We start from the raw sequence: 17,808 nt of genomic DNA, 5'->3' as shown, positions 1-17,808 counted from the left end.
ATGTTAGGTAACTTATTTTCACTGTGGATGCTTTCACTACCTGGAAAGACAAACTCGATTACTAGGTCAATATTTTAGGGAGTTGATGGTTTATTCATTCCGCGCTTGCGTTTCTCTCTGCACAGACCAGGGCGGGGGCCAAGTGTGGAGTGCTGAGAGGAGTCAGCCGTGAGGCTGCTCGCCCTGCCGTGGGCACTCCCGGGCGGGGCACTCCCGGCGGGACACTCCCGGCCTTCCGTTCACTGGCCCTGACCCCCACTAGCAATTCCCGTCTGGCCGAGCAGTCACTGATCCCCGCGTTCAGCAGGACCAGCGTCGCCCTGCGCAGGAGAGCTTGTCCCCTTCTCACGGTCCAGGGCCGCTGTCCGGCCCGGCCCTGCCTGCCGCTTCAGAGCCCCGTAGCCCCTGGGGCTGGCCTGGCTCCCGGCACGGGCACTGCTGCATCCCGGGCTCTGAGGGGCCCCTCCGTGCTTCCCCGGGCTCTCAGTCTTGATTCAGGCCCCTGAAATCTCAATCTCACACAGTAAACTGAGGCCCGCCGTGTGGGGTGACCGGCCAGGGTCACAGCTAGCACGCCGTGAGGTGGGGTGCCGCCTGCCCCACCACAAGGCCTCTGCTGGTCGAGCGTCTCCTCGTGTCAAGTGGCTTCACAGCAATGGGGAAACATAAACGCTGATGTGAGTTTTGACACCGTCCGGCCCGGCTGGGTGAGTTCACGTCGGCACCGAGGCCGGCTGGCCGCGTTGTTCTGGGGGACCTTTGGCCGACACTTACCAGTCGGGTGGTGCACAATGGTCAGGTGACCTAGAAAACAGAAAACAGCCTGAGTATCGCCCAGCGCGGAGCTCCAGCTTCATCCCCTCATTGTCAACACACTTGGCCTTTGAGGTGACCGAGACGTGACGGCCTGATGCCAGAGCCGCACTCCCACACCACCGTGCAGCGTGTCAGCGCGTGCTGGCGTCTCCCTCTCCCTGCTGCTTCAGCCTGGCTTAGGAACTGAGGGATGCTTTATCAAAGCTTGCTGCTCTGCCGTGGAGGGATGGAGCCCAGGCTACAGCATGAAAAATCCACTCTGGAGAGTAATGATGGATGGTGGATTCCAGACCTTTCCGTGGAGAATCTATTTAGGAACATCCTCCCCAGCAGCCTGGTACGACACATGGGTGTGAGTTAATGCTTTCTCCTGATGGATGACACTCAGCCTATCTTTATTCCTAATTATTTACTTGTTTTTGTATGCAGAGATGGTGTGCCAAATGTCCTCACGGGCACTGCCCTTGCTTCTAAGTCCTTCCAGCACATGCTCGGGGCAAACTGACTGTAAAATGAGCATTTTTCTACATGCGCCCAGCCACACGTGCAGTGCAAGCCCCTTAACCAGCTCTCTCTTCTATCTTCTTTGTAGTAGTTTTTGTTTCCTCAAATGTTTAAAACCAGAACATTGGTGTTAATATATTACTTTGTTATTTTATTTATTTATTTATTTTGCTTTTTGGGTTACACCCGGCGATGCACAGGGGTTACTCCTGGCTCATGCACTCAGGAATTACTCCTGGCAGTGCTCAGGGGACCATATGGGATGCGGGGAATTGAACCTGGGTCGGCCGCGTGCAAGGCAAACGCCCTACCCGCTGTGCTATCACTCCAGCCCTCACTTTGTTATCTTTGAAATGGTAGTATGAGATGAAACATTTTTATCTATCTACTTTGTATGCTTTTCAGTTTACTCCTTATTGTGAATTTGTTATAGCGTCTTCACACTGTATAGCGTTTGTTGGCATCTTATATTTCAGTTTTGCTGCCTATGAATGAATTTTTCTATTTAATTTATCTGAAAATGACTTTGTTTCAACAAAGCTATGAAGGTATGTAAACTGGGTATAGAATTCTGTGGTTATTTCCCCCCTTTTAGTATTTTAACAATATAACTGCATCGCACAGCGGTTGGGCTTTCGCCTTTCACGCCGCCGACCTGAGTTGATTCCTTCGCCCCTCTCGGAGAGCCTGGCAAGCTACCGAGAGTATCGAGCCCACACGGCAGAGCCTGGCAAGCTACCCATGTGTACTGGATATGCCAAAAACAGTAACAATAAGTCTCTCAGTGAGAGACAGTTACTGGTGCCCGCTCGAACAGATCGATGAGCAACGGGATGACAGTGACAGTGACAGTGACAAACCTTCATTGTCCCTTTATCTTCCTTTGAGGTAATTTATAAGTTGCCTGTGAAGTCATTCTGGCCCTTGGGTAAGTTCTTGGCACTCTGTGGAGGTGGCTGGCATTACATTTTGGTGCATTTTTGGGCCATTATGTCTTTACCCGTTTCCCTCCTGCTGGGACAGGTGTGCACTCACCTGGGGCTTCAGCTCGTCACCCTAGGTCAGTCTACTCTTCCCATCAGCTTCATTATTCACTTCTGCTACGTCTAATCTGGCAGAGGCCCATTTTAAAAATGCTTTCCCCCCCCCCCCGCTATTTTTAGGCCCTATCTGGCTGTGCTTAGGCCGTATGGGCTGGGGATCGGGCCCAGGCCAGCTGTGTGAGGGGCAGATGCCCCTGTGCTGCACTGGCTCTCCAGCCCCAGACGTTTCATTTCTTAATTGTAATTTCACTTTCAACAGTTCCCGTGTGTGGCCACGTCTAGTTTCAAATTTATTCCAAGGTTCCCTATTTACCTCTTGGTTTGGGGCCACGCCCGTCGTGCTCAGGGGTCTGCATGTGCAAAGAGCCTGTGTTCTCTCTCTCCAGCCCCCTCTTTGCCTCAGTGGTCTGGTCAGACCAGAGTAGCCTCATCTTAATTTCTACTGATGGCTTATTTTTCTCAAGAATGACCTTTTTCCATTTCTTTTTATGTCTTTTTTAAAATGCAGAGAGCAGCGGCCTGCTGGCCATTAGGGCTGATGCATTCTGGGCTCTGACGTTCCTCTGAGAGGGGGCTGCTGGCTGCCTGGGTGCCTTTTCCGGGGATGAATCGTGAGGAAGCCCAAGACGATTTCCAGGTCCCTGAGTGGGGCTGGGCCTACAGGCCCTCGAGTCCCTGCGACTCTCCTCGGGGGTCTTCTGACTCTGACCTGGCCAGAGGAGGTCTTAGACCCTCCCAGCCGTGGTGACATTCGGGGCCCGGGGTGTCCTGGCAGCTCCGTCTGCTCCCAACTCGGGTCTTTGGGCCAGAGCCACGACACTGCTGTCCTCTGCCAAGGAACCCCTCGGGAGCGCGCCTGTGTCTCGGCTAAGCTCCCAGGCTGCCATGCCTGACGCCACGGACTCGCTTTTGACCAGAAACAGTACTGCGGACAGTGGGCGGCTCCTCTGTGGCTTCTCACTTCACCCGGGCCGGGAGGAAGCGCGTGGGTCTCTAACGGAGGCGAGGAATCCAGAGCACGGAGTCTGGAGTCTTGGGTGTCTTTGGGCTTCTGTCTCAGAATCAACTCCCTTTTATTTTTGAATTGCTACCAATGCCTATCTCAAGAGTTGCTTTCAGGAATCAACGCATCACATTTGGTATGCAGTAAGCGGTCAGTATTACCAGCTCCTGGCCGTGTCCCGTAAGATGATTTGGATGTTCTGTGGCTCTGTTTGTTGCTAACACGTCGGCATCCCAGCTAGAGGGAGGTGAGCACAGCAAACTCTACACCAGCTGCGTCTGTGGCCTCCGTGCTTCTGGGAAGCCGCCTTCCGTTTTCCCGAAACCCGTCTGAGAGATCGCATTCTCAGTGGGAAAGCAGATAGTCAAGTCATGTGAAAGGAAGACGAATCTCACAGTGCGTTTCCCGCCATGAGGCGTCGCTGGACCCGCAGTGTGGCTGGAGAGGAGGCGCAGGGCCCTTGGCAGCGTCACCCAGCACGCCACTTCTGTTCAGTCTGGAAACGTGTTGTTCATCTTCGGGGAAGATTTACCATCTTAATAACGTTTGGCTGCGCGGAGATGCAAACAAGAGCCTCCCCCGACAGACAGCAGCGGTGAATCGTCGGCAGGGGGCTCGGCGGCGCCCGGAGCCACATTTCCTGGCCGCGGGAAAGGCGACCGGAGGCTCGCGCTGGAAAATGACCCACATGTGGACAATTGTGTGGGAACTGAGAATATTCTCCCTTATTAAAAAAGTATGACTGCTTAATAATTTAGCACGGTGTAAAGTGGCTGGTGCAAAAAACACCAGAAGCAGAAGTCTGTTATTTGCCGCTCCCATTGGAACTACAGGGGGGCAGGGCTCCGGCGTCCGTCATTCCAGGTCGGGTAAGGCGAAAGGCGCTTCACGCGGTAACTCGCAGCCTCGCAGGGGCCCCGCGGGCGGGGAGGGCGCCTCTCCCCGTGCCGAGCGCCCAGCGCCCAGCGTCCTGGCCTGGCGTCTGAGAAGACCCCCGTCTACCTACCGTAGGAGGTCTCGTCGCCTGGCCTGTTCCCAATGATGCAGTCTCGGAGCTGGCGGAGTTTTTCCTGAGTGGGGAAGGGAGGGGTGAGTCAGAGGGGGAGTTGGCATCCTGCAGCTCCCGCCGCGCCCCCGATGGACTCTGTCCACACCACCGGTTGCTGGTGGGGACGGCAGTCTGCATGGTCCCGTGCTGCTCGGGGGTCACTCCCGGCAGGGCTCGGGGACCGTGCTGGGTGCTGAGACCAGACCCAGGTCAGTTGTGTGCAGAGCCCAGCCTGCTGGACTGTCGCTCTGGCTCTTGGTTTCCAGTTGAAGGGCAGGACACTTACGCTGGCGCCTGGCTGGGGGCCCTGGGGCCTGTCTACACCACACCCCGTGGATCTGAGCACCTGTGCAGACGGCAGCAGCGAGGGCCACCGTGTGCCCACTCTCGGGACAGCCGTGTCTGGCCGGCTGGCAGTTGGCAGATGCGGAACCCGCCGTTTCCCGACTCCCAGCGGGGTTGGGGAGCGTCTCCGAGACTGCAGCCCACACCAGGCGGTGCCGGTACCTGCTGGCGGGCCTCCAGGTCCTCCTTTCCCAGCTGCCAGCGCCGGAACCTCTCCAGGGCCTTGTCCACGCTCAGCTCCCCATTCCGCACCCGCTCCTGCAGGACGATCAGCTCCTCCTGGTCGGCATCCAGGCAGCTCTTGGCCACGGCGGAGACGGGGATCCCGTCCCGGGCTCTGTCTGGGGCGGGGGGCAGCTCAGGGTTAGAGTGACGGGACAGTGAGGGTCAGTGTGACGGGACAATTCGGGTCAGCCTGGGACAGTGAGGGTCATCACAGGGTCAGTGTGACAGGGACAGTGAGGGTCAGTGTGACAGGGACAGTGAGGGTCAGTGTGATGGGGACAGTGGGGGTCAGTGTGATGGGGCCAGCATGGGGTCAGTGTGACAGGGCAGTGCGGGTCAGTGTGACGGGAGTGTGCGGGTCAGCCTGGGGCCAGCTCAGGGTCAGTGTGACGGGCAGTGCTCTATGAGCAGTGAGGGTCTTTGTCCTGCTTGACACAGGCAGGGGTGGGGCTCCCTCCCTGGCGGGGCAGTGCTCTATGCCAGCCCCATCTGGGCTCTTGCTTCCCCGTCCCACGAGGGCACTGGGAACAGAGCCGCGTCAGGAATGTGAGCTCCGCCCCTCTCTGGGGATGCTCCAACCGGGTGCCGGGGTGGGGAGGACACGCGTGTGTGCAGAGCTGTGGGGCACGCAGGGTGCGGCCCCGTCTGCCGCGTGCAGGGGGCCTGAGTGGCTCGAGCAGGGCCTCCTCTCGCGCCGCGCTGGCTGGGCCTGGGGACGGAGACCCACCGCCCTGGGCAGGTCCTGTGCCCTGGCCCGGCCCGGACGCCTGCCGCGAGAGCCACCGGCCCGCCCACACTCGCCCTGTAACTCTCCCTCCCCTGCCAGCCCCGGCTAACTCCCCCGCTGTCCTGTCTTTGCTGCCGCCAGGCCTACGCTGCCCCTCGGGAGCCCCGCGGGACCCACCCCCCCCACAGGCTCAGGAGCGCGTGACATCCCCCCCCCCCCACAGGCTCAGGAGCGTGTCGGTCACTCCCTTCTGCCGCTCGCCATTTCGCTTCAGTCCGTCCTTTGATTCTGCTGCTGGGCCTGGAGACACGGGGCCTGGGGAGGCCTGCGGAGACCAGCCCCTGCTGAGCGCAGCTGAGGGCTCTCGGGGAGAGAACGGGGAAGGCCCTGGTGAGGCGTCCTCGGTGGTCCTGCAGGCACGTGGAGCCCGGGCCCAGCCAGAGGCTCTCAAGCTGCTTCTTGCCGTGGCCTCGTCTCTTTCCTACACTCGGCCCCGCCTCACGCTGCACCCCCCCCCCCCCCCGTGATTCCCGCCTGAACCCTGTGCAGAAATTCGGGCCCAGACCCTCCGTGGTCCCGTGAGGACGGGCCGGGGGTGCTTCTGGGTCCCCGGGAAGGAGCTCGTGCCTCCGTCTGGCTCTCCGGCCTGCCATGCCGAGTCTTGGACCAGTGCCCACCTTTACGGGCCCTCCGTAGCGGGCAGGCCCAGGGAATGAGAATGTTCTGGCCGTGTGGTGGGTGGGGCTGGGATTCACCAGGTCGGTGAACACGGGCACCACAACAGCCGCCAAAACAGATCAGCTTCAAAGCCGCCAAAAAAATCCAGCTGTTGTGTGCAGGGGTGAGACGCGCCAGCCCCTGCCCTGTGTCGGAGAGGGTGTGGGGAGGGTGTGGGGAGGGCGTGGGGAGGGGTGGCACATTCACCTACCTCACCACCGCAGGCCGATTTTAAAACTCACTTGAGGAAATGGATTTTAAAACTGTATTTTGGTCACTGTCACTGTCATCCCGTTGCTCATCGATATGTTCAAGCGGGCACCAGTAACGTCTCTCATTGAGAGACTGTATGTTACTGTCTTTGGCATATCCAATACGCACGGGTAGCTTGCCAGGCTCTGCTGCGCAGGCTCGATACTCTCGGTAGCTTGCCGGGCTCTCCGAGAGGGGCGAAGGAATCGAACTCAGGTCGGCCGTGTGAAAGGCGAACACCCAACCACTGTGCTATTGCACCAGCCCGTATTTTGGTGGAAGATTTAAACTCCAAAGTGCTAGATTTTTTTTTTCCTTTTTGGGTCACACCCGGCGATACTCAGGGGTTACTCCTGGCTCTGCACTCAGGAATTACTCCTGGCGGTGCTCGGGGGACCATATGGGATGCTGGGAATCAAACTTGGGTCAGCCATGTGCAAGGCAAACGCCCTACCCGCTGTGCTTTTGCCCCGGCCTCTAAAGTCCCTAGAATTTTCTTTGTCTTTTTTTAAAGACAAAATTTGATCTGGAGAGATGAGTTTCCATGGAAATTATGTCATTAATTTTCTGTCTCAGGAAACTGACCTCGTTTCTTCACTTCTGCTTGGCCCTCACTCTCTCCTGGCTGCTCTAGACACTGGGCGTGGTCTCACGGGGCAGGGGCTCTGGGGGTCCTTGAAGAAGCCCTTGTATTCCTTCCCTGTGTAGACCCCCTTGGCTTAGCCATAGTGTAGCTGCTAACGCTCTGGATGTCTAGAGTGGGGCCCCTCCGAACGCTCCTGCTTCACGGGGAAGATGACTCTTCCTCCCACAGTGGGGTGACGGAAGGACGTCCCTCACCTCCAGAGACTCTGCCGAGCACTTCGAAAGGCAGCTTTGTGACAGCTGGTGAGGCTTGTGCTGCCTTCGCAAGGCTCCCTACTAAGAAGCCGGAGTATCTGAAGGCACGTTGGGGGATATTTGAATCATATTCACTAATTCAGGAACTGGCAGGTTTCACTGTCCTGCTGTGCCCCTCAGGAACTCAATGGTCATAATTAGCTTAAAAAGTTTAGGGACAAATCGTTGGATAGATGATGACCTTTAGGCACATCGTTAATATCAAAACCTTCCCAATTACTCTGATTTTTAAAAATGTTGTCTAACAGTTTTCCTGCAGATTCTGGCTGCAGAGAGGTTTCGTGGTGTCTTAAATCTTGATGTTCCTCCAGTCCTTGCCAACACAACCACATTTGATTTTGGTTTTACAAATTCTGATGCCCACGAGAGTCTAAAGGAAGCCAAGGAAAGGCTCCACCCTGACTAATCATCAGTACGTTGTATTTTAATATCAAGAGAACAAATTCTTTCAAACTTTGAGCAAATATTTAGTGACCTAGCCCTCAGAAAGTTAGACAACTGGGATGGGACATTGAAGCCACGAGTGGGTGGATCTGTCACTAAAGCCAGAGTAAGCAGAGTCCCTGCTGCCCACCTGTCATCATTCTCTCCCCACCCTCCTCCCTGACTTGGCCTCTCCCCTCCCGAGGACCCTCTCCCCATGCTGCACAGATATACGGGATTAGGTGCCCCCAGAACTGTGCCAGGGAACTTGTTAACTGCCACTTTCCTTCTTCTCCTATGGCCTCCATCAGATTTTCCTCTGAATTCTACCCAAAGTTAATTTCGAAAACTGGGTAATTTATTAGAACATTTCTTGAGAAGAATTTTCTCATTAAGAGTTCAAAGCATGTGGAACCTAATAGTTCCTGTAGCTTTCAGCATTCATTTCAGTTCTATCACATTCAGCAGTGCTCAGGGCTGACTCCTGGCTCTACATTCAGGGGTCTCTCCTGAGGGCTCGGGGGACTGTGGGGTGGTGGAGACGGAGTCTGGGTTGGCCACATGCAAGGCCAATGCCCTGCCCACCGTGCTGTTGCTCTGGATCCAACATTTATCTTTTGAGAAAGATTTTGGTGCTGGAAAATATAATAGATTAAAAAAAGAAGATATTGGGGCTGGAGAGAGTTCAGCAGGAAGGGTGCTTGCCTGGACACGGCCAACAGGGTCCAGACTCCTGTGTCCCGTATGGTCCCCTGAGCCCACCAGGAGCGGTCCCTGAGTGTGGAGGCAGGAGTAAGGAAAAATTATTTCTTATATTTTTTATGGCAAAAGTCCCTGTGTAATTCACTGAAGAATGGAACCAATCAATGCACAGTGGTTTGCCTCGGTTGCCTTTCCTTGTATTCATGGAACTTTTGGTCTTACCGGGAGGTGATTAAGTAAACCCGAGTTGAGGTCGGTAAGTACCTTGTCTCTTGGGACCAGGGAACTTGTCACCATCAGATTGGCTCCTGGCTTTCTGCTGAAACACTGTAGGGAAGACAGCATTGAGTCTCATTATTTATTGAGCACACCGTGGAGGTCTCCACTAAACTAGCATGCATTCGTAATTTCCCCAGTAACAAGGCCTGAATTGTATTAGTTTTGAGTAGGAGGAGTATTAAATATACATTTTTCCTCATTTGTGCAATTTATCATTCACTTCAAAAAACATTTTCTCTGGGTGAAATAATGTAATACTGATGCAATGTCTCATTGAACAATTTAAATCAACACACGAGTCCATGTTGAAAGCAGGTAAAGATAAAAAGTTGCATTTTGTGAAATGAGAAATGTTGAAACCACATGAAAAATTCCATTTGTACAGAAATTACTCATGCTGACTTTTGATGATAAGCAAGGATAATGACTGTTTTTTTTTAAAACAGATGGAAAGATGGCTGTATTTCACAGATGCAGCAAGACACTTTGTTCTTACATCATCCAGCTAGACCTCAAAACAATTAAAGCAGCTTATTTGAATTGCTTCATTATCTGAAAAGTGCTTTGTTCTCATTTATTTCCTCACACAGAATTCTCAGACAAGTCAGCATTACTCACCCCATTTTGCAGATGACAGATAAAATCGATTGTTTAATATTTATTGGACACCCACAAAGTTCTCTGTCGCTTCTGGCATTTGTTAATGAAAGTCTACACTCTTTATAACTTGACATTTGCAAATGAATATCCTAGAGTTCCATTTATTTTTCACGGACAGTCTGTGTTACAAGATCTGGGATCTGGAAAAGGCCTTCAAGATTTAGTTCAAACTTGTATGTCTGTAGATGAGGGACAGGTGAAGTAAGTAACTTCTTAAGGGCTGAGACATTTTGCAATGATTCCAGAACTGTTAGGGAGATGGGACCAAGCCCCTCAGCCTTGAGGAATCGGTTCTTCACAGCGTGGCTAGCTCTTCATTCACCACCATTTCCCTTACAGGAGAAGAGACACAGGGAGGGCGTGCGGGCGCCTGTCTCCTGCCTGCTGGTGTTGGCAGGGTCTCCTGTGCCAGGGAACTGCCCCCTGCAGTCACCGTAAGACCAAGGACAGGAACCTCTGTGTGATCAGCCTAGGTCACGTCCTTTTGAGAGAGAGAGACCTCATTTTTTTACTGGGCGTGCAGGTTTCTGCCTTGCCTAGGGAGAAAGGATGTCCACTCCACTGGCCTCTTTCAATAGAGAGGACAGATACATTTTCAGCGTAAAAAAATTACATAAAACAAATAGCTGGGTGAAAGTCAATTTTCTGTTTCAACTTAGTGCTTGGAAAACATGATAATATAGCTTGCGAATTCTAGGTCTGTAGTTTACATTTTCCCCGTATGCCACGTGTGAATGGACTGTAGGATATTAGAGGCACTTCCCTACATTGGCCAGCTCTAAGAACCCTTAAACCTTAAAAAATGAAATATTTTCAAATTTCAATAATGTGTAGGTTACATGCCCCATTTTAAAACAAAATTGTTTGAAACTATTTTTAAATTGGTTAAAATTATTTAAAATTGCTTAATAACCGAGACAAAGTAAAGTTTTAGTCTGGTACCAGTAAGATGGAAAAGATTCTGAATCCAAAGATAAAATCAGACAAATTCTCCAAGTCAAAAATACAATTAAAGCTTAAAAACTTTGGAATTTTGCAGTTACAGGGGCTTAGAAGTGGAATTTATTTTCCAGGTCTTGGTGTTAAAATGCTCCTGAGGGTGTGCATGGCTGGAGGACTGAGTCTCCTGGTCTGGCTGTCCAAACACCTCAGAGAGCCCTGGCCCCGAGCACTGTCTGGAGAGCCCCCTCCAATTTATTTGTTCTATTTTATTGAAATGTTTTCTGCTGATGAATTCATGGCCTTCATGCAGTACAGTGAAGCTTAGCTGTGCTCCATCAACAGAAAACGCTCCCTCAGTTTCTGTTGTGAAACGGAAAAGCCTGTTGTATTAGAGATCTCACGGGGGCTTGTGGCTGGCCGCAGCCCGGGGTGGTGGGCCAAAGGGGCCGGGAGGAGCTTGTGCTGAATCCACCCCTCACGGGGACTCCCACAGCACCTGTGGACAAACCTCCCACCCTTGCAAAGGCCCCGTAGCAGGGTCAGGCACTACTTTACATTTCCATGAAAGCCGGGGAGTGTTTGGAACAAGCCGTCACCCTGGGAAAGTCATAGTTTAGCTCCTCTCCTAGAGAAAGCTGGCCTGCGAAAGTGACGCAGGACTAAGCCCTCGCACCGCAGAGCCACGTAGCTGTGAAGACCAGAATCTGTTTGTCTTTTTTTGCAGTTAGTATTTGCGAACTTTAAATTGCTTCTGCCAGCGAAACACCTACCAGGCAGTTCACATTGACCACGTGCATCTGAAAGCGTCCCAAGAACGGGTCACGAGAACAAGTACTGGGCTGGCAGCACTCAGAGCTTACGCAGAGGGCAGACTCGTATCCGAGACTGCAGTGGGTCTGACGGGTCGGTGATGAGTCTGAGAAGCGTGTCTCACTTACTCGTCTCCCCGCTTCTTCGCTGCCTATTTCCAGCAAAGGAGAAGCCCGTGTTCTCTCTCGAGCTCACACTCCTCTCTTTCTCTCCCCGCACATCTTCCTAAGTAAGTTTTAATAAAAACTTTCTTGCTTCACCAAAACAGGACTGTCCTCTTCAAAGTGGTACCCCCAAACATCAAATACCTCAGAACCGACTTGGCAAGGGAGGTGAAAGGCTTATACAGTGAAACTACTGACCACTGCGGAGAGAAACGGAGGAGGACACCAGGAAATGGAAAGAAACTCCCCGTTCACAGAGTGGAAGAATCAACATTGTTAAAATGACTATCTTACCCAATTAAATTAAATTAAATTTGATGGTTTGATGGTAATTAAATTACCATCAAGGTGCAACACAGTACCCATTAAAATGCGAATGACATTTTTTTCTTTTTTTTCTTCTTTTTTTTTTGTTTTTTGTTTTTGGGTCACACCCGGCGATGCACAGGGGTTACTCCTGGCTCTTCACTCAGGAATTACCCCTGGCAGTGCTCAGGGGACCATATGGGATGCTGGGATTAGAACCCGGGTCGGCCGCGTGCAAGGCAAAGGCCCTACCCGCTGTGCTATCGCTCCAGCCCCTTGACATTTTTTTTCAAAGAGAGGGGACTATCTCTGCTAATATTTGCATGGAACCATAAAACTTCCTGAGAAGCCAAAGCAACCCTAAGGGGGGGGGGAAGGTGGGAGGCAATGCATTTTCCAATTCTGAGCTATACTACAAAGCTCTAATTATTAAAACTGCATGGTACTTGCATCAAGATAGATCTGCAGATCAGTGGAACAGAACTGAGAGTCTGGAGTTAAACCCCCAGATTTAAGGAAAGCTAAAACATGACAAAGGAGCTAAAGAGGTTAAAAGAAAATATTTTAATATATTATTAAATCTATATCGATAAAAGAAAATATCTTCAACATGTGTTTGGAAAGCTGGAAAAAATGAAATAGGAGGTGTACCTTGCAAAAATAAACTCAGAGTCATTTAAAGCTGAGATTAGACCAGAATTCATAGACGGCAGAAGACACTGGCAGGACCCCGGGAAATGGACTGCAGCGGTGTCTTCAGTGAGACGACCACAGAGGCAAAGACACCAGCCCCCAAAATGAGCAACTGGGGTTACGTCAAGTTTAAAATCTTCTCGACAGTGAAAGAGACTCTCGCTGTCACCAGACCCCCTAGCGAGCTGTGTTTTGAGGATGTGACTCTACTGGGAGCTTAGACTAAAAAGTCACATCAATGTTCATCTTTTTAGAATACAGGGAGAGGGTTCTCACCCATGTGCGTTTGAATTCTTGCAGGATATTATTTTACCCACAATTTTCGGAGGCACCAACTTTGATGACACTCTGACCCAGGGAATTTTTTTTCTCTTCCGACCTAATATTGGCAGGTGTGAGGAAGAGGAGTGGACACACTGACCACTGTGCTCACCTGTGAACATTGGGAAGTTGAGGGCCAGGCAGCCTCAGTCCCTGGCATTGCAGAGCTGCTCAGGGACCCGGGCACGTCCCAGGACTGTAGCCCGACAGCCCGGGACCCCCACCACCTCCCGAAAGTCCATAAGGAAGGAAAACCCACTTTTGGGGTTTAAATTAACCTCAATGCAAGTGTGCAAAACCACCCCACAACTTACTATAAATACTTGTAGAACGACTTCTGCAAAGTTCTCTCTTTGACATTGACATTGAGTGAAAAAAATGGTATAATATTAAATATTCAAAACATGAGGCGAAGCAAAGCACGGTTATTAGAAAATCAGAGGAGAAAAGGGAACATAAATTCACTCGGGCTGTTTCTGCAGGCTGCTTCCTGCCGGGGCATTTTTCATGTCAGTCTCACTGTGAGTTATTTCAAGCACGAGGGCTGGGCTGGAGGAGAACAGGGAGCTTTGTGCGAGAGGCCTGTGGCATGTGGGCCACGGCCCGGGTCTCAGGGATCCGGACCAGGTCGCCGGCCAGAGGGGGCAGGACTTGACCCTCTTCTCTGCGTGAGGAGGGCAGGCCGCCGCTCTCCGCCGGGGACTCGGCTGGTGTTCCCAGGAGTGCCCGAGGCCTCTGTTTGCATTTCAGTTGCTTCGTAGGCAGCAACTCCAAGGACAAGCGCGTTGCAATGGAAAATTTCTGAGAGCCACTGAGTTGTACTTGACATTTTGGGGTCCCAGAAACTGAGTGGCTCTCAAATAAAGGTCACACACAACTTTGTTGCTTTGCTAAATGCCAAGGGCAACTCGAGAGTGATTGAAAATTGAAAGGGAAGAAAATTCTGTTCTACCCAAATCATCCAAATGAACCCGGAGTACGGCTCTGCCAACGGAGGGGACGCGGGCAATCCTCGGCTGAGGCTGGGAGCCTTCCCCCGTGGGCATCATCTCTCGCGTGACTTCCCAAGGGAGCAAACCAACCAAGAAAATGTAGGTAGACATCGGGGTGGGAGAGGGCGCAGTGGGTTTGGCCCCTGGCACTGCATGGGCTCCTTGGCACCACCAGTCTAGTAGGAAACAAACCAAACCCCGTGGCCACCTGTCCTGCAAACCCACCTTCTGCTTGGGAGGAAACATTCCTGTTTAGAAATCACTTGCTAATTTTCACAGTTCCTTAAGCTCTTTCACCATAGACAGTGTTGAGTTTGGCGTGTGTGTGTGTGTGTGTGTGTGTGTGTGTGTGTGTGTGTGTATACACATATATATCTGACATATGTTCTTGCATCTCTCGGTACAGACTGCCTCGGGAGAAGAATGGTTTCTCTGGAACATATTTTGACATATCTGAAATTTCAGGAATTTGTTTTAGATCCCCCGCATATAGATCGCCTCTCAGCTTATCACCCAAATATTTTCATTCCTAAAATTTTCTCCAAAAAATCACTAAAAAGTACCCAGGTTTTATTTTTATATCTGCTGTGTATGAGTTTTCCAAAAATGGAATTGGTGTTTTCTTCCTCTACGTGCCATTCCTAGGCTGCTAAAGAGGCTGGAGAGTCCACCCACCAGTGGCCGGCCACCCCCAGCTCTCCCGGTGCCCGGGAACACGGGTGTTCTTTGTTCTCATCAGAACCACACAAAAGCGAGGAAGTGGGGTCAGAGTCTGAAACGAAGGAGAGACTCTGTCATGACGAAGCCATCAGAGGGACTGGGTTTATCTACGAGACTCTTCTATTCAAAACTGTGCAGGTCTGAAAAATGATTCGCTATGGAATTAGGGACAAAAGGTAAAGTTAGGGACAGAAAAGTGAGGACCCTTCTTTTTGTGCATGCCACAATTATTCACGAGTCAGCAGCTCTCTTACACAGCCATGGAGTGAACGTTACTTAGCACTTCTCCACATACTCAGTGGCTAATGCTCTTGGACGGGGTGTCAGACTACCTCCTTCCGGGAGATCAGAAACCAGTCTCGTCCGCCCTCTTTCCCCCGCTCGTGATTCTCGACTCAGACATGGGCAACGCGACTCACCTGCGGCTTGAGGATGTTTTTCATTTGGACACTTTGGCCCTTAGAGAATGCCCCCCCTCCCACGCCCCCATCAAAAGACCCTTACCCCGAGCTATGTACGGCGTGGTCCCCTCTTGCTGCGGGCTCTTGGGGGGCCGAGGGGCGGGCGCCGGAGGCCTGTTGATGATGAAGGACCGGCCCCCACTTTTCTGCTTTGTGCTCCGAGGAGCCAGGACGGTGTCGTAATCATTGTCATCGATTTCAGCAAACGTGTAGGGCTCCTCCTCCTGCCCCTCTCCCTCGTCCTCCTCTCTGGGGTCTCGGCCTCCTTCCCATCCCGGACCAGGGTCACAGCAGTGCCGGCCTCTTTCCGCCGGGCTCTCCAGCCCTTTCCCTGCTAATAAAATTTGCAGGCGGTCGTTACAGTGTTGGTGCTCACCTGCGTCTCGTCCTTCCAGAGGGCTGGAGCAGCTGGAGGGGTAAGAGCTCCCGCGTCCCGGAGGATGGCTCAGTCCCCAGAGACTAACCTGCCTCCTCGAACACACCGTCCTGAAGCTTAGCACGGCCAAGAGCTAAAGACCCCGGAACTCCTAAAGACACATAAGAATAGGAATATTTTTGTTTTTGTTTTTTTGCTTTTTGGGTCACACCCGGTGATGCTCAGGGGCTACTCCTGGCTCTGCACTCAGGAATTACTCCTGGCGATGCTCAGGGGACCATATGGGATGCTGGGAATTGAACCCGGGTTGGCTGCGTGCAAGGCAAACGCCCTACCCGCTGTGCTATTTTCCAGCCCAAGAATAGGAGTATTTTCATCATTTTATGATTAATATTGGGAAATTGTTACAAAAGTGGCTTCAACTCTCAAATGTTTCAAAGCTGTATTTTTCAGGTATAATGCTCTTACTTTATTTGTGGGGGCCTTTTGAAGTCTTTTAACTTTCATGGAACTGCTCTGGTATTTTGCTTAAAATTTACCTTCTCTGACCCTTAGCATTTTTAACAGTCTGCTCAAGACTCATTTCAGCTTACGAGCGTCTTTTTAGATGCTGTTTCTTCACTCACTCGGCTTGTGACAAGCTGCTTCCTCGGGGCTCAGAGTCAGCGAGGGGAGGGAAGAGGGGAGTTAGTGGCAGGGTCCCCGGCTCGACTGACCAAAGCCGAGAGGTGAAAACATGGGCGGAAAGTGTCTCTTGGCCCCCGGAGCGCATCTGCCCCAGCCGGTGGGCCGTGTCCCCTCAGGGTGCCCTGGGCCCGGCCTGCAGCTGACCCCCAGCTTCCTCGGGCTGTTGGGAGTCCCAGAGGAGCTGAGGTTGTTTAAGAAGGTGTCGGTGTGGGGGGCTCCCCCGGCCCCGGGCACGAAAGCCCCTCTGCTGTGCCCACGGCTGCTGGCCACTGCAGCTAAGGCGGACCAAAAGCAAATGCTCCTCCTTCGAGCCGTGGCTCCTGTCCCGCGTAGGGGCCGTGCCTGGGCCCCTGCTCTCCCGACACAGGACACTCAAACTCTCTCCCCCGTGGGTGGGATGGAGACGAGACGGCATGGTCACGCTGGACAGGGACCGTGTTAAAGCAGGAAAAGGGATATTCCTGACAGCCTTTCCGTGTCTGTGTTGCAAACTGCTATGACAAAATGGGGGAGGGAGAGAGGGAGAAAGGGAGAAAGAGAGAGGGAGAGAGAGAGGGAGAGAGAGGGAGAGAGGGAGAAGGAGAGGGAGAGAGGGAGAAAGGGAGAGAGAGGGAGGGAGAGAGAGAGAAAGAGGGAGGGAGAGAGAGGGAGAGAGAGGGAGAGAGAGGGAGAGAGAGGGAGAGAGAAGGAGAGAGGGAAAGGGAGAGAGAGAAAGAGAGGGAGGGAGAGGGAGAGAGGGAGAGAGAGGGAGAGAGGGAAAGGGAGAGAGAGAGAAAGAGGGAGGGAGAGAGAGGGAGAGAGGGAGAGAGAAGGAGAGAGGGAAAGGGAGAGAGAAAGAGAGGGAGAGAGAGAGGAAGAGAGAGAGGAAGAGAGGGAGAGAGAGAGGAAGAGAGAGAGGAAGAGAGGAAGAGAGAGGGAGAGAAAAGGAGAGAGAGAGGAAGAGAGAGGGAGGGAGAGAGAGGGAGAAAGGGAGAGGGGGAGAGAGGGAGAGAAAGGGAGAGGGGGAGAGAGAGAGGGAGAGAGGGAGAAAGGGAGAGAGAGAAGGAAAGAGAGGGAGAGAGGGGGAGAAAGGGAGAGGGGGAGAGAGGGAGAGAGGAAGAAGGAGAGACGGAGAGAAAGTGTCTGCCATGGAGGCAGCTGTGGGCGGGGGAGGGGGAGGTGGGAGGGGACCTGGGGACTCGGGCTGGGAAATGCACTGGTGGAGGGACGCGTGTGGGAGCACTGTGTGACGGAAACCTGACCATGAGCAGCTCTGTGAGGGTCTGACTCACGGTGAGTCACTAACACACACACACACGCACACACACACACACACACACACGCACACACACAGGTCCTGCCCCTGCTGGCCTCCCCCTCGAGGGGACAGAGCCACGAGCCAGGAGGGCGCCTGGCGTCGGCGTTACCTGGCGGCCCGCGGGGGGTGGTCTCCAGCTGGGCGGCCGCAGTGGGGGGCCGGGGCGGGGGCGGGGGCGGCCTGCCGGGGGCCGGGGCTTCTGCGGGGCCGTCCGGGCTGTCCCCAGGAATGCTCGCGTACAGGTCCTCGGGGTGCTCCTCGGGCAGGCAGTGCTCAGCCCGCGGCTCCCGCTCCGTCCCCCCGGGGGTCGTGATGCCCGTGGCCTCGGTCCCTGCGCCCGGCCTGGGTGCGCGCTTCTGGTCCCGCCGAGGGGCTGCGTCTGGGAGAGTCGGCAT

General features: G+C 53.1%; 1 protein-coding gene across 1 annotated transcript; it reads right to left on the bottom strand.

Moving 5' to 3' along the window:
• Positions 1–625: 625 nt before the first annotated feature.
• On the bottom strand, positions 626–17,808 carry LOC101549048 (B cell scaffold protein with ankyrin repeats 1). Its single transcript, XM_055141879.1, has 7 exons — positions 17,523–17,808; positions 15,518–15,580; positions 15,097–15,387; positions 8,970–9,032; positions 4,922–5,100; positions 4,373–4,436; positions 626–804 (listed from the first exon to the last, which is right to left on the bottom strand). The coding sequence occupies exons 1-7, from the start codon at positions 17,806–17,808 to the stop codon at positions 638–640; spliced, it is 1,113 nt and encodes a 370-aa protein (XP_054997854.1). The 3' UTR covers positions 626–637.

This window comes from Sorex araneus, chromosome 6, assembly GCF_027595985.1.
Source record: "Sorex araneus isolate mSorAra2 chromosome 6, mSorAra2.pri, whole genome shotgun sequence".
Classification (NCBI taxonomy): Eukaryota; Metazoa; Chordata; class Mammalia; order Eulipotyphla; family Soricidae; genus Sorex; species Sorex araneus.
This window is presented reverse-complemented; position numbering and strand designations above follow the sequence as displayed.

Bases quoted from the DNA above. Each gene is read 5' to 3' on its own strand.
- LOC101549048 (XM_055141879.1), bottom strand. From the start codon at position 17,808: ATGCCGACTCTCCCAGACGCAGCCCCTCGGCGGGACCAGAAGCGCGCA. The intron at 4,437-4,921 runs GTACCGGCACCG...TTCCCCACTCAG, and splicing joins ACCTGGAGGCCCGCCAGCAG to GAAAAACTCCGCCAGCTCCG. The intron at 805-4,372 runs GTAGGTAGACGG...TCTGTTTTCTAG, and splicing joins AGGCGACGAGACCTCCTACG to GTCACCTGACCATTGTGCAC.